This window comes from Chiloscyllium plagiosum, chromosome 5, assembly GCF_004010195.1.
Source record: "Chiloscyllium plagiosum isolate BGI_BamShark_2017 chromosome 5, ASM401019v2, whole genome shotgun sequence".
NCBI lineage: Eukaryota > Metazoa > Chordata > Chondrichthyes > Orectolobiformes > Hemiscylliidae > Chiloscyllium > Chiloscyllium plagiosum.
In genome coordinates, this window is record NC_057714.1 from 117,752,850 (window position 1) to 117,769,023 (window position 16,174).

A 16,174-nucleotide genomic window follows, 5' to 3' on the forward strand; every position below is an offset into this window, starting at 1 on the left:
GATCCTGTTGTAATCCGAGGTAACCCTCTTCGCTGTCCACTACACCTCCAATTTTGGTGTCATCTGCAAACTTACTAACTGTACCTCTTATGCTCGCATCCAAAATCATTTATGTAAATGACAAAAAGTAGAGGACCCAGCATCGATCCTTGTGGCACACCACTGGTCACAGGCCTCCAGTCTGAAAAACAACTCTCCACCACCACCCTCTGTCTTCTACCTTTGAGCCAGTTCTGTAGCCAAATGGCTAGTTCTCCTTGTATTCCATGAGATCTAACCTTGCTAATCAGTCTCCCATGGGGAATCTTGTCGAACGCCTTACTGAAGTCCGTATAGATCACATCTACTGCTCTGCCCTCATCAATTTTCTTTGTTACTTCTTCAAAAAACTCAATCAAGTTTGTGAGACATGATTTCTCGCGCACAAAGCCATGTTGACTATCCCGAATCAGCCCTTGCCTTTCCAAATACGTATATGTCCTGTCCCTCAGGATTCCCTCCAACAACTTGCCCACCACCGAGGTCATAGTTCCCTGGCTCGTGTCCAGTGTCCCAGTGTCCTGGGACGTGTAGGCTAGATGGATTAACCATGGGAAATGGCTTCAATGGGCTGAATGGCCTGCTCCCACACTGTAGGTATTGTATACCATGGTAATTTGACAATTTTACCTGTGACTGCCCCATCCCCGTACTCCCTCACTGCCTTGCCCCACACCCTCCAGCCCCCACCTCCTGCCCACTGACAGCTGCGGCTGCTTTGATTGGTGAAAGGTGAAAGGGTTGTACCTGGAGATCCTCCAGTGCCACCTCCAGCTGCGTGTGTTCCTCTTGGAGTCGTTTCCTTATCTTGTCCATCTCGTGCCAGTGCTGTGTGGCTTCATTCAGCTGCTCTGTCAGCGAGGCAATCTCCTCTGGTTTGGGAGAGAGGAAGTGGGTTAATCCATCGCTAAAGTTGACAGAGCAGCAAGACCATCTGTCTTGGAAGACCCGCCGACCTTTTCCAGCAAATATAGAGCCATCAGCAGATTCGGGCCATTTGGCCCATTGCTGTACCTTTCAATGAGATCATGGCTGATCTGATATTCCTGAGCTGCAGTTTGCTGCTTTTTCCCTGGAACCCTTGATTCCCTTACTGGTTAAAAATCTATCTCAGACCTGAATATGCTTAAATTACATCAAAACTAGGAGCAGGAGGAGGCCATTCAGCCATTTGAGTCTGCTGTAACATTCACTATGACCCTGGCTGACCCTCCTTCTCAAATCCACATTCCTGCTTTCTCACTATACCCCTTGATGCCTTTAAAATTGAAAAGTTAATCTTTTTCTTGAATATACTCAGTGAATTGGCCTCCAGATCAGACGGTGGTATGTGTATGGAATGGGCTGCCAGAGGATGTGGTGGAGGCTGGTACAATTACAACATTTAAGAGGCATTTGGCTGGGTATATGAATAGGAAGGGTTTGGGGGATATGGTCTGGGCGCTGGCTGGTGGGACTAGATTGGGTTGGGATATCTGGTCGGCATGGACGGGTTGGACCGAAGGGTCTGTTTCCATGCTGTACATCTCTATGAGTCTAGAGCATGGAAACAGACCCTTCACTTCAACTCATCCATGCCAACCAGATATCCTAATCTGATCTAGTCCCATTTGCCAGCACTTGGCCCATATCCCTCCAAACCCTTCCTATTCATATACCCATCCAAATACCTTTTAAATGTCGTAATTGTACCAGCCTCCACCACTTCCTCTGGCAGCTCATTCCATACACGTACCACCCTCTGCATGAACACATCACCCCTTTTAAATCTTTCCTATCTCACCTTAAACCTATGCCCTCTAGTTTGGATTCCCTTACCTTTGGGAAAAGACCTTGTCTATTTATCCTATCTATGCCCCTCATGATTTTTTAAACCTCTGTAAGATCACCCCCTAAGCCTCCGTGCTCCAGGGAAAACAGTCCCAGCCTATTTAGACTTTCCCTGTAGCTCACATCCTCCAACCCTGGCAACATCCTTGTAAATCTTTTCTGAACCCTTTCTAGTTTCACAACATCTTTCCTCCTTCAAAGAATTCCAATAGATTGGTTAAAGTGATTTCCTCTTCACTGTTCCTTTAGGTTTTCTAAGTGTGCTGTTATCAGCTGTTGACTGGTTCACTGATTCAAACACATGACCCATGACAGACACCACACTGACTGCTGTATTGTTTTCTGTTGCCTGCCTCCTTCCCATGTTACTTTCCAGTCTGATGGAACCTTTCCTGAATCAAACACAGTTTGTTGTTACACCAGCACATCATCCATCTCATTAACCACCAGTGAGATCCTCAGATGAAGACCATCAGGACCCGGACACCTATTAACAGCAGTCCCATCAGTTTGTTCAGTCTACTCCCCACCTACTCCCCACAGTTCTCTTTTCATTCAATCTCCAGTTATTATTGGGGTGGTTTTTGTATCCTCTATAGTGAAGACTAAGGTAAAATATTAATTGTCTTTGTCTCCCTTTTCTTATTATCTGCAATTAACTCCACCATTCTCACTCTGGAGACTCAACACTGACTTTACTTATCCATTTCCTTTATAAGCATATAAATTAGGAGCAGCGGTAGGGAATTGTAGGCCTGCCCTTCATCAGGACTCCTGATTCCTGATGAAGAGCTCCAGCCTGAAATGTTGATTCTCCTGCTCCTCGGATGCTGCCTGACCTGCTGTGCTTTTCCAGCACCTCACTCTTGACTCTGATCTCCAGCATCTGCGGTCCTCAGTGTCTCCTAATGGCAGGACCATCCTGGCGGAGAGATCGGTTTGGCTCAGCCTGTATTCACCAGCATTTAGAACGATGAGAGGGAGATCTGATTGAAATGTACACAATTCGAGCCATAGATTCATACAGCATGGAAACAGACCCTTCGGTCCAACTCGTCCATGCTGACCTGATATCCCAACCCAATCTAATCCTATTTGCCAATACTTGGCCCATATCCCTCCTAACCCTTCCCTTTCATATGCCCATCCAGATGCATTTTACGTGTTGTAATTGTACCAGTCTCCACACTTCCTCTGGCAGCTCATTCCATATGCGTACCACCCTCTGTGTGAAAAAGTTGCCCCTTAGGTCTCTTTTATATTTTTCCCCTCCCACCCTAACCCTATGCCCTCTAGTTCTGGACTCCCCCACCCCAGGTAAAAGACTTTGCCTATTTATCCTATTCATGCCCCTCATGATTTTATAAACCTCTATAAGGTCACCCCTCAGCCTCCGACGCTCCAGGGGAAACAGCCCCAGCCTCTCCCTATAGTCCAAATCCTCCAACCCTGACAATATTTTTGTGAAGGAAAGCATACATGTCTGAGTAACATGTGGTGTTGTGTAATGGGTGCATGTTGTCATATAGTCCTTGGATTTCCAGAAGGCATTTCACATGTTGCAGCACAAAAAGCTCATGGTGGAAGGAGGTAACATACCAGCAGCTGATTGGCCGATTGGCAAGAAACAGAGAGTATGCATCAATGGGTTTTGAGATTGGCAGGATATGATCTGTCCCTGCAGGGATCTGTATGTGTTTCTAATTTATATCAATCGTTCAGAGGAGAGGATTGAAGGCATGGGAGCTATCAGCTATTCCAAAGATAGGTTAGGAAGTGAAAGTGTAGACCAGCATAGAGAAGGTTATGTGACTGAACACAAATCTGGCAAATGGAGCATAATGTGTGAAAATGTGCGGTTTGTTCACCTTGGCATGCAGTATTCAGATGCTGAGTGTTAATTAAGCAGAGAACATTTCAGAACTCTGAGGTGCAGAGGGATCAAGGTGTTTGAGAGCTTGACACTCAGGTACAACACACACGCAGATACAGCACACACTCAGGTACAACACACACTCAGATACAGCACACACTCAGGTACAACACACACTCAGGTACAACACACACTCAAATATAACACACACTCAGGTCCAGCACACACTCAGGTACAACACACACTCAGGTCCAGCACACACTCAGGTACAACACACACTCAGGTACAGCACACACTCAGGTACAACACACACTCAGGTCCAGCACACACTCAGGTACAGCACACGCTCAGCAAGGCTCTGGAATGATTGGAGAGGCTAGGTATGTTTCTATTGGAGGTTAAAAGGGAAACGATAATTGGATTTGAAGAGTGTAAAATGTTAAATGGTCTTGAAAAGGTGGATATGGAAAAGATGTTAGCTCTTGGTGGGTCAGTCCTGAACCAGGGAGCGCTGGTTCAAAGTTAGATGTTACCTTTGCGGACAGAGATGAGGGAAACCTCTTTTCTGTCAGAAGGCTGTGTGACCTGGAAGCCTTCCAGATCGGAAGATTCTGGAGGTGGGGATACATAGATTGTTGTCAGTCAGGGAATTAAAGATTATGGGGGGCACGGGGGCAAGAGGTGGGAATGTGGAATTCCAAACTTAATCCAATCAGCCATTGAAAGGTGATGCAGGCTGAGGGCCTGAATGATTTCCTATTTCATTGTCTGATCTTCCAACTCATGCCTTTTTCCACACTATCCCCAAATAGAAACTAGGAGCAAGAATGTGATCATCCAGCTCTGTAAATATTCCCACTTTCTTCCATTAGTCCTAAATCATAGAATCTGTACAGATACAGGCCATTTAGCCCATCAAATCTGCACTGGCCCTCCAACAGCATCCAACTAAGACCCACTCCCCTACCCTACCCCCACAATCACACATCTCCCATAGCTAACCCACCTAGCCCACACACAATGAGTACGTTTGTAGACACCAAAATTGGAGGTGTATTGGACAGCGAAGAAGGTTACCTCAGATTACAACAGGATCTGGAGCAGATGGGCCAATGGGCTGAGAAGTGGCAGATGGGGTTTAATTTAGATAAATGCGAGGTGCTGCATTTTGGGAAAGCAAATCTTAGCAGGACTTATACACTTAATGGTAAGGTCCTAGGGAGTGTTGCTGAACAAAGAGACCTTGGAGTGCAGGTTCATAGCTCCTTGAAAGTGGAGTCGCAGGTAGATAGGATAGTGAAGAAGGCGTTTGGTATGCTTTCTTTTATTGGTCAGAGTATTGAGTACAGGAGTTGGGAGGTCATGTTGCGGCTGTACAGGACATTGGTTAGGCCACTGTTGGAATATTCCTTGCAAATCTGGTCTCCTTCCTATCGGAAAGATGTTGTGAAAGTTGAAAGGGTTCAGAAACAATTTAAAATGATGTTGCCAGGGTTGGAGGATTTGAGCTATAGGGAGAGGCTGAACAGGCTGGGGCTGTTTTCCCTGGAGCATCCGAGGCTGAGGGGTGACCTTATAGAGGTTTATAAAATCATGAGGGGGATGGATAAGATAAATAGACAAAGTCTTTTCCCTGGGGTGGGGTAGTCCAGAACTAGAGGGCATAGGTTTAGAGTGAGAGAGGAAAGATATAAAAGAGATCTCAGAGGGTACATGTGTATGGAATGAGCTGCCAGAGGAAGTGGTAGAGGCTGGTACAATTGCAACATTTAAAAGGCATTTGGATGGGTATATGAATAGGAAGGGTTTGGAGGGATATGGGCCGGGTGCTGGCAGGTGGGACTAGATTGGGTTGGGATATCTGGTTGGCATGGATGGGTTGGACCAAAGGGTCTGTTTCCATGCTGTGCATCTCTATGACTCTAACATAGCATGGCCAATCCATCTAACCTGCACATCTTTGAGCTGTGGGAGGAACCCCATGCAGACATGAGGAAAACATGCAAACTCCACATAGACAGTCACCCAAGGGTGGGATTGAACCTGGGTCCCTGGTGCTGTAAGGCAGCAGTGCTAACCACTGAGCCATCATATAGTATATCGAAGTCTGATGAACTCTGTGTTTAACCTGAGTTTCCATACCCCTCGAGAGTGGTGTGTCCCAGTGATTCTGAGTGAAGACATTCCACCACTGCATCCTCTCTGAAACACTGCCCCCACCCCACCAAATTCTACATCCTCCCTAGCCGCGGGCAACATCCTTCCTGCACCTTCTCTGTGCAATGCTCTCTGAATGGTCTCCTCCTGTTCCTATCTCTGAGAAAAAGATGTCCCATTTAACCAATAATCAGTGCCCGGCAACTCTTTCTTTTCAATTAGTGAAAGCTGGTGCTGAATTGAACATTACAGCTGTTTGTATGCATTGGACCCTGTCAATAGGCACTGAGGATGTTCGAGATGGAGATGGATGGACTTGCAGATACTAAACATATTGAGGGACATGTGGGAATATCAAGAAATATGAGAATATCAAGGGATATGGGGGAATATTGAGAAATGAGGAATATTGAGTGCCGCACTGTCAGAGGGTCAGTACTGAGGGAGTACCGCACTGTCAGAGTGTCAGTACTGAGGGAGTGCCGCACTGTCGATGGGTCAGTGCTGAGTGAGTGCTGCACTGTCAGAGTGTCAGTGCTGAGTGAGTGCCGCACTGTCGGTGGGTCAGTGCTGAGTGAGTGCTGCACTGTCAGAGTGTCAGTACTGAGGGAGTGCCGCACTGTCGGAGGGTCAGTGCTGAGGGAGTACCGCACTGTCAGAGTGTCAGTACTGAGTGAGTGCTGCACTGTCGGTGGGTCAGTGCTGAGGGAGTGATGCACCGTCAGAGGGTCAGTACTGAGTGAGTGCTGCACTGTCGGTGGGTCAGTGCTGAGGGAGTACTGCACCGTCAGAGTGTCAGTACTGAGGGAGTGCCGCACTGTCGGAGGGTCAGTGCTGAGGGAGTACCGCACTGTCACAGGGTCAGTACTGAGGGAGTGCCGCACTGTCAGAGGGTCAGTGCTGAGGGAGCGCCGCACTGTCGGAGGGTCAGTGCTGAGGGAGCGCCACACTGTCGGAGGGTCAGTGCTGAGGGTGTGCCGCACTATTGAAGGAATATTGAGGAATGGGGAAATATCGAGGGATATGAGGGAATTTTAAGGAATAGGGGAATATTGATGGATATGGGGGAATATTGAGTAATGGGGAATATCGAGTGATATGGAGGAATCTTGAGGAATGGGGGAATATCAAGGGATGGGGAATATCGAAATGGGTGAATATTGAGGGATATAGGGAATGCATCAGTGAGGTAGAGGTTCAACTGTGATCCAGTTGAATAACAGAGCAGCTTGAGGGGCTGAATGGCCTCATGCTCCAATTCCCCATGTAGTCCAGGGCAGTATGGCTGCCTCTTACCCAGGTGGTGCTTGTTCTCTCTCCTCAGGGCCTCTCTCGAATCGACTGCCTCATCGAAGGCCGTTTTGAGCTTCAGCAGTTGGGTGCTTATCTCCCTCGTCTCTCCCTGTGCTGCCTCCAGCTCGGCCTGTGACTGCTCCAGTTTCACTCTCCACTCGTTTAGGGCCTTGTCGAAGTTTTGCTGCTTCCTCTCGAGGGCGGCGGACACAGCATGGGATCTCTCAACCTCGGCGTTGAGGTCCTCCACCTCCGCCTGTAGCCGGTTCTTGACCTTTTCCAGGGAAGCGCACTTGCTGCCCACTGCCTCAGCCTTGTCCTCCATTTCCTGAAGGCGGGCAGCGAGATGCTTCCTGACAGAGAGGGGAGGGGACACACAGAAACACAAAGGGGGGTCACAGAGTCCCCAGGACACAATGGAACGTTGCTCACCCACGATTAAGGGAGGGAGTGCTGTCCTGACAAAGGGACCCTCCATTGGATGAGACATTAAACCAAGTCCCTGACTCCCCTCCCAGGGGCAAGTAGAGGGTCCCATGACACTTATGGACCCCATGTGTGAAACTGACACCCTCAGAACCAGCTGGATTTGGGATTTTTCCGGATTTTGGATGACCCACAACAAGGCTGGAGGGTGGGCACAGGTTCTCAGTTGTTATACTGTGCAGGAAACATAGAAAATAGGAGCAGAGGGAGGCCATTCGGCCCCTCGAGCCTGCTTCCCCATTCAGTATGGTCATGGCTGGTCATCTGAGCCCCCCGGTCCTCCTCCCCTACCCCTTAATCCCCACGAACTGTGTCCAATTCCTTCTTTTATCCTCAACCACTTCCTTTGGCAGGCGATTGTACGGGGTCTGGGATAAGAAATGTCTCCTTACCTCAGTCCTTAATGACTCACTCCGTATCCTTAGACTGTCCCCCTGGTTTGCTCTGTCCGGTCAGAGAGTCAGACAGCATGGAAACAGACCCTTCGGTCCAACCAGTCCAGGCTAAGCTAGTTCCACCTGCCTGCATGTGGCCATAATCCCCGAAATCTTTCCCCATAACATTCTTATCCAAATGTTTTCGAAATGTTGTAACTACCTGCATCCACCGCTTTCTCTGGCACTTCATTCCTGTGTACAAAAATGTTGTCCCTTATGTCCTTTTTAAATCTTTCCCCCTCCCCAACCTTAAAAATACGCCCCCTAGTTTTGAACTCCCCCACCCTAGGGAAAAAGACATTTGTGATCTGGTAAACCTAAATAAGGTCACCCCTCAACCTGCTACGTCCCAGTCCATTCCAGTTTATGTTTATATTTCAAACACCCTGGTAAATCTTTTCTGAACTCTCTCCAGTTTAATAATATCCTTCCTATAGCAGGGCAACCAGAACTGCACACAGTGCTCCAGAAAAGGTCTCACCATGTTCTGTACAACCTTAACCTGACGTCCCAACTCCTATTCTCAAAGATCTGAGCAATGAAGGCAAGTGTGCTAAACTCCTTCTTAACCACCCTGTCTTTCTATGTCCTAAATTTCAAAGAATTATGTACCTGGACTCCTAGGTGTCTCTGTCCTACAACACTACCCACAGCCCTAAAATGGAGGATGTATAAGTCCCGTCCTTGTTTTGCCAAAATGCAATACCTCACATTCATCCAAATTAAACTCCATCTGCCACTCCTCAGCCCATTGACCCAATTGATCAAGGTCCCTTGGTAATCTTAGATAGCCTTCTTTGCTGTCCACTATATCACCAATTTTGGTGTTATCCACAAAATTATTCACGATGCCTCCTATGTCCTCATCGAAATTATTGATATAAACGATGAACAAAAGTGGACCCACTATCGATCCCTGTGGAACACCGCTGGTCGCAGACCTCGTATCCAAAAAAACAACCCTCCACCACCACTCTGTCACCTATTATAAAACCAATTTTATATCCAATTGGCAAGCTCACCCTGAAACACATGTGATCTAACTTACTAATGAGTCTACCATGCTAACCTTAACAAAGGCTTTACTAAAGTCCAAGTAAACAACATCTACTGCTCTGCCCTCATGAATCTTTCTGGTTACTTCACTAAAAAAACCTCAATCAAGATAGTGAGACACGATTTCCCACACACAAAGCCATGCTGACTATCCCTAATCAGTCCTTGCTTCTCCAAATGGATATACATTCTGCCCCTTGGCAGAATCCCCTCCAACAACTTACCCACCACCAAAGTCACACTCAATTCTACAGTTCCCAGGTGTCTCCTTACAGCCTTTCTTAAATAAAGATACAACATTAGTCACCCTCCAGTCCCCCAGCACCTTTGGTGATACAATTATTTCTGCTCGGGGCCCCACAACTTTCTCCCTGGCTTCCCACAGCAACCTGGGATAGACTTGATCTGATCCCAGAGATTTACCCACCTTCAGGTTTTCTAAGATCTCCAACACTTCCTCTTCTGCAATGGCGACTGTTTTCAAAACATTAATATTTATTTTCCCTGAGTTCTCTAGCCTCCATTTTAGGCCCAACAAGTCCACACCGACCCTCTGAACAGCAACCCACCCCTCCTCTTTGACGAATGCACCTTAACAACTATGGACAGCTTAGCATGGTCAATTCACCTGACCTGCACATCTTTGGAATGTGGGAGGAAACCGGAGCAAACCCACGCAGACACGGGGAGAATGTGCAAACTCCACACACACAGTTCTCTCAGGCTGGAATCGAACCTGGGACCCTAGTGCTGTGAGGCAGCAGTGCTAACCACTGAGCCACCATGCCGCCCTCTTTATTTCTTTCTCTACAGTAAAAACTGATGCAAGATATTTATTTAGTGTTGCTCCTATCTCCAAGGTCCAACACAGAGGTGACCTCGTTGATCTTTAAAGGGGTGCTGTTCTCTCTCTCTCTCTCTCTCTCTTGTTGCTCTGAAATCAAACTGGGGACAATGATGGAAACACTCAGCAGGCCTCCGTGTGGAGAGCGCAAATGTTCGCTTTCCCCAATTCGAATCCCCCCGAGGTCACCATTGTGATCTCTCGCTCTCTCTCTGTAGGTGTTGCCTGACCAACTGAGTGTTTCCAGCACCTTCTATCCTCAGCTGTGGGAAAGAGTACAGGTTTTAAAGTTCAAACACCGTACTTGGCCTCCTCCAACTCGGCCAGTTTCTGAACTCCATCTGTCTCGTATTTTGACTTCCACAGCGCGGCGTCCGCATTGGCTTTGCTGAGGCTCTTCTGAAGGAGGGCCCGTTCTTCCTGCTCCTCTTCGTGCTGCCCCCGGAGGAGCTCGCAGTCATTGCGGGTGTCCTGCAGGCTCTGAGCTAGTCCCATCCGGAGCTGCGGACAGAGGGCACCCACTATCAAATACAGCAACGACCTGCATTCGCACGGCGCAACAGGGAAACATCCCTGAGGCATTTAATGCCAAGCTGCGGGAGATCTTCACCGGGTGAGCAGGAGGTTTTTGGACAGTGGAAGGTGACATGGTGTGGGGTGTGTAGAAACTAGGTTCAGCCCATCAACTGGGATTGATTTCAGCAGCAACTTACATTGATATAGCTCCTGTGTTGTTGTTGAATGTGAAGGTGTGTGTCACAAGAGGGACAGCAGAGTTTAACACCAAGCCACCAAGAGAGATAATGGTCAACAAAAGATTGGTCAAAGATGTCAGTTTGGGAGAACACCTTCCGAGGAGGAGAATGAGGTTGGGAGGTGGAGGTTTGGAGGGGGGGGGGGGGTGGCAGTGTTCCCAGAGTTTAGGGCCTGGGTAACTACAACCCTGACCACCCCAGTGGTGAGTTAAAGGGAGTGGGAGCGCCAGAATTGGAGGAGCACAGATACCCTCTGGAGGGGTTTTAGGGCTGGAGGACATTACAGATAAGAGGAGAAGCAAGAGCCTCAGGGGAATGTTTTACACTCGAAGTATCAGTAAGCTGGGAGCCTGTGTGGGATTGAGAGGTTTTGGAGTAACTGGCGAACTGCACACAGTGGGATAGGCAGCAGGACTATGGAGGAGTTCTCGTTTATCGAGAGTGAGAGTAACAAAGCAGATCACAAATCTCTAAATCAGGGATTCAGAAGCAGATTGGGTGAGGCAGATGCACTTAAAATATTCATATCTATCATTGTGTAGTGATCTGGACAATATATAACTTTACATTTCGATTTTGTGTGTTATTATGGAGTTGGGGGTGGGGGGACATTGTTTTAGTTTCAGTTTTACAACTTGGCACAAGGATGTCCTGAACTCGTTTCTTTATACGCGATTTAATGTGGTTTTACAACCCTTGAAACTGTGGGAATTTGTAGCGTAGTGCATTAAAATAAAACCATGCTGTTGGTAAAAACAATGACCTGCAGATGCTGGAAACCAGATTCTGGATCAGTGGTGCTGGAAGAGCACAGCAATTCAGGCAGCATCCGAGGACAGGCAAAATCGACGTTTCGGTCAAAAATTTCCAGGTTCCTGATGAAGGGCTTTTGCCCGAAACGTCGATTTTGCCTGTCCTCGGATGCTGCCTGAATTGCTGTGCTCTTCCAGCACCACTGATCCCGAAAACCATGCTGTTCCCTAGCGACAGGGATTCAGGGTCACACAGAGACAGAGAACACTCTGGAAGGGAGTCAGTCACTCAGTGTGGACGGATGTGCCAGATTGTGGAGGCAGGACTGTTAGACTCTTCAGTGACAAATCCCACAAAACTGGCTGGGAACTGGCTTCAGGAATTGTGTGTTTGCTCTGAAGTTAACGCAGCAATCAGTTTACCTTTCAGTTTGTTTACAGTATGTCAGAGAGAGATACCAGCTAAAGAAAAAGCATCTCATGACATAAGCCATTTTTGGAATACTGCGTTCAATTCTGGTCTCCCTGCTATAGGAAAGATGTTGTGAAACTTGAAAGATTTGCAAGGATGTTGCCAGGGCTGGAGGGTTTGAGCTAGAGAGAGAGGCTGAACAGGCTGGGGCTGTTTTCCCTGGAGCGGCGGAGGCTGAGGGTTGACCTTATAAAGGTTTATAAAGTCATAGAACATAGAACAATACAGCACAGAACAGGCCCTTCGGCCCTTGATGTTGTGCCGACCTGTGAACTATTCTCAGCTCATCCCCCTACACTATCCCAAAATCATCCATGTGCTTATCTAGGGATTGTTTAAATCTCCCTAATGTGGCTGAGTTGACTAAATTAGCAGGTAGGGCATTCCACACCCTTACCACTCTCCGCGTAAAGAACCTGCCTCTGATGTCTGTCTTAAATCTATCACCCCTCAATTTGTAGTTATGTCACTTGTATGCACTCGTACATGAGGGGCATGGATAGGATAAATAGATAAGGTCTTTACCCCAAGATGGGGGAGTCCAAAACCAGAGGGCATAGGTTCAGAGTGAGAGGGGAAAGATTTAAAAGGGACCTGAAGGGCAACTTTTTCATGCAGAGGGTGGTACATGTATGGTCTGAGCTGCCAGAGGAAGTGGTGGAGGCTGGTACAATTGCAACATTTAAAAGGCATTTGGATGGGTATATGAATAGGAAGGGTTTGGAGGGATATGGGCCGGGTGCTGGCAAATGGAACTAGATTAGGTTGGGATATCTGGTCGGCATGGACAGGTTGGACCGAAGGGTCTGTTACCATGCTGTACCTCATTATGACTGTGAGGAATTCACCAGAAGGAATCTCAGGCAACTAACCAGGGCAAAAGGAGCAGGTGTGGGAATCATTGTCAGTCAGGGAGCCTTGGTGTTTGTCTGGATATTACTGTAATTAAAGAAATAGCACGAGTTCAAATCATTTTCTTGTGTTTGTGATTGAACCTTTTCAACTTTTCTTTTATAGTACAGTCCAGTTTTTCTTTCTTGTTTAATAAACACATTATCTTTTTTATTGGAAGTACACTGGCAAACTCATGGATAAGAAGAAACAAAGGACTGTCCATCCATGTTTCATTCTGGGATCTGTTATTAACATCAATTTAGATCAGAGCATCATTCAGTAAAGATATTTTTGGAAAGTACATATGATTTTGATGTGGTGTTTTTTGTGAAGAGAGGTTGAGACAGAGGTACAGACCAGTCTGCTCAGAGCCAATAAAGTAAACAGCTTGTGAAACCTTGGGTTTTTGTTTTAGGTTAGAACAATAGACGCAGCCTGAATGGGTGGGGTCAAGCTCTCACAGAAGCAGCATGTTTAGTTTTAGCTCTCTGCAGTTGCAGGAGTCTTGAAGCTGGATGTGGAAGCTCTCATTCCTCTCTCTGTTACAGCTAAAAGCTCGGGTTCTCTTCCTGCAGCTAGAATAGCATGTGAGATAATCGATTTTACTGAATTTGCCTTTGCCAAGGGTGTGCTGCTGAGAGTTTACTATATGGTAACAGTTACTGTTTAGTAGTTGAATAATCTATTGTTCTGTTAAGTTTTCCAATAAAGTTATTCCAATTCTTTCTGTTGTGGCATTGTAACTCTAGTGTGTGAATAAAATGTGTTTTGCTTCAAATCTGGTAGTTTGACCAATCAAAATGCACTCAGAACACGACGCCTGGGACCTGCCTTTAAACTAAGGAACAGTCAGGATCCAGACTATCTTCTTTATATACCTTGAGGGGGTTTGGTCTGGTTCATAGCAATACCATTGTTAACATTGATTCTGGGTGTGCATTTGAAGGACTTCCAGAACTGTGAGATATGTGTTTTCACCACGCAGTCAGACTGCAGTGACTGTCACACAGCTGATATGATATTGTGTCTGTGTGATTGAGACTGACACTCAGTAAGTATTGACTGCCCATCCCTTGGCTTCACCAGGCCATCTCAGATGCTGCAAAGACTTGGCCAAATCTGACTCGACCTGGATCACAGTTTGCAAATTGGCAGTGGGAATCAAGGGAATGAAAAATACCTCATGTACCCCAGAGATTTTTGGGGAAGGGAGGAGGGAATAAGGACAACTAAATTGCAAAGCAACAACATGAAAGCACAAAGGAACAGGAGTGGGAACTCCTTCAAATATGTGATGGATCTAATGGCACCATGGATTCGATAAAAGGAAATGTGAGCATTTCCAGTAACCATGGCATATCCCGGAAATAACCCAATAAGGATCTGCTGAGGTGAGATATATGGGAAGGAGGGCGTTATGAGGAAGAATGATTTTACCCTGCACTTAGGTCATGGTCTTTAACCCATTCCGAGGGGGTGGTGGGACAATCAGAGGGCATCAATGATTTCAGAAGGAAATTGGATGGACATTGCTGAGAAACAAACTTGCAGCATTAGGAGAATTGGGTGGGGAATCGGGAGTGACGAGATTATAGTACAGAGGGCTGGCATGGCAGTGATGGGCTGAACAGACTCTTTCAGTGCCACAGTTGAGAGTGTGTTGCTGGAAAAGCACAGCAGGTCAGGCAGCATCCGAGGAGCAGGAGAATCGATGTTTCGGGCCAGAGCCCTTCAGGAAGGGCCTGATGGAGAGCTCTGGCCCGAGACGTTGATTCTCCTGCTCCTCGGATGCTGCCTGACCTGCTGCGCTTTTCCAGCACCACACCCTCAACTTTGATCTCCAGCATCTGCAGTCCTCACTTTCTCTTTCTGTGCCAGAGTGACTCTCTGAATCCAATCTGAGCCTTGAGGATTAGAAATGGGTGGGAGTAAGGGCCAATTGTACCACAATATCTGTGAGGGGGTTGGCTATCAGTTAGGTTAACATAGCGTCAATCTGACCACTTCCACCACGGGGACTGCAGCGGTTCAAGATGGCAGCTCACCACCACCTCTCCAGGGCAACTAGGGGCAGGCAATGAAGGTTGGCCTTGCCTCTCACACTTGCAGCGAGTGGGGTGAAAGTTCAGAGTTTTGGTTTGGGGTTTACCCCTGTTAGGGGTGAGGGTGAGTACAGTTGGCTGAGGATACAAACCTTCGATTCCTCCTGCAGCTGGGTCCTCAGCTCCTCGAGCTGCTGGCTCATGGCCATTTTAACCCGAGCGGACTGTGTGATGAGAGCATCCCGTTCCTGTAGCTGGTGGGACAGCTCCCCTGAAAGCAGAGACACATCAGGAGTCACATCCAGACAGGAGCCAACGGTCATTGGCCGTATGCACACAGAACAGTCACCTGTCAGAGCTGGCTCACGATACACGCCCTGGTCTAGAAAAGCATAGAACCCCTACAGTGCAGATACAGGCCATTGGGCCCATTGAGTCTGCGCTGACCCTCCAAAGGGCATCCCGGCCAGACCCACTCCCACCAGCCCATCCCTGTGTCTGCATGACTAATCCACCAAGCCTGTACATCACAGGGTCACTTAGCATGGCCAAGGTGAGGATGGAACTTTCTGGAAATGGGATGTTATGGTCTTGTTATTTTGTAGGTCAGGGAGTGAACCAGGCCCTTTCTGCAAGTTGCCCTGGTGATGGGGGGGGTATTGAGCTGGGGAGGAGTGGGGACTCTGTGTAGGACAGCGTTCCATATGCACCGAGCGATGAGGTGACAACACCGTCTTGGAGAGAGATTGTTTTCTGTGCATCCAGCAACTTTCCTGGACGGAGACGAGCCGGGAAAGGAAATGGACAACGAACCGGGAAATCCCTATTTGGAGACAGGGTGTTGGCAACAGACAATGATCAGTTTCAAACAGGGAATTGGGAAGACGTCTGATGGAAACGGAGCCATTGGTGGGGACTATGGTGATTGAGAGGATTGATGGGATGAGGGGGATTGCTTGGCTGAGGGCCAGCATGGCCTCAATGGGATGAACAGCCTCATTCTGCGGTAGGACATTTCCCGTCAGTCTGCTCTGCTCGCCATCCTCAGCCCGGATCCACTTCTCCCAGATCCCAGACTCTCACCAGGCCGCACTCCCTCCGTTACACATACCTGCCTCAGATTTTGTCCTGGTCATGTGTGCTCGAAGGTTTTGCAATTCACTCTGAAGTTCCTCCACTTTGCAGTTGGCGTCTCTCGCTTCAGCCTCATGTGCGTGACAGCGTCTCTCAAACTCAACCTGAAA

The 16,174-nt window shown here is 47.7% G+C and overlaps 1 protein-coding gene across 6 annotated transcripts in view; it reads right to left on the minus strand.

Moving 5' to 3' along the window:
* LOC122550181 (myosin-7B-like) overlaps window positions 1-16,174 on the minus strand; it is a 132,833-nt gene that overhangs the window by 43,354 nt on the left and 73,305 nt on the right. For all 6 annotated transcript variants that reach the window (XM_043690887.1, XM_043690888.1, XM_043690892.1 and 3 more), the window contains exons 29-33: window positions 16,042-16,168; window positions 15,083-15,201; window positions 10,320-10,516; window positions 7,196-7,545; window positions 787-911 (exon numbers count right to left, since the gene is read on the minus strand). In XM_043690887.1, the coding sequence (XP_043546822.1) occupies window positions 787-911; window positions 7,196-7,545; window positions 10,320-10,516; window positions 15,083-15,201; window positions 16,042-16,168 (918 nt within the window). The remainder of the gene's footprint in view (window positions 1-786; window positions 912-7,195; window positions 7,546-10,319; window positions 10,517-15,082; window positions 15,202-16,041; window positions 16,169-16,174) is intronic.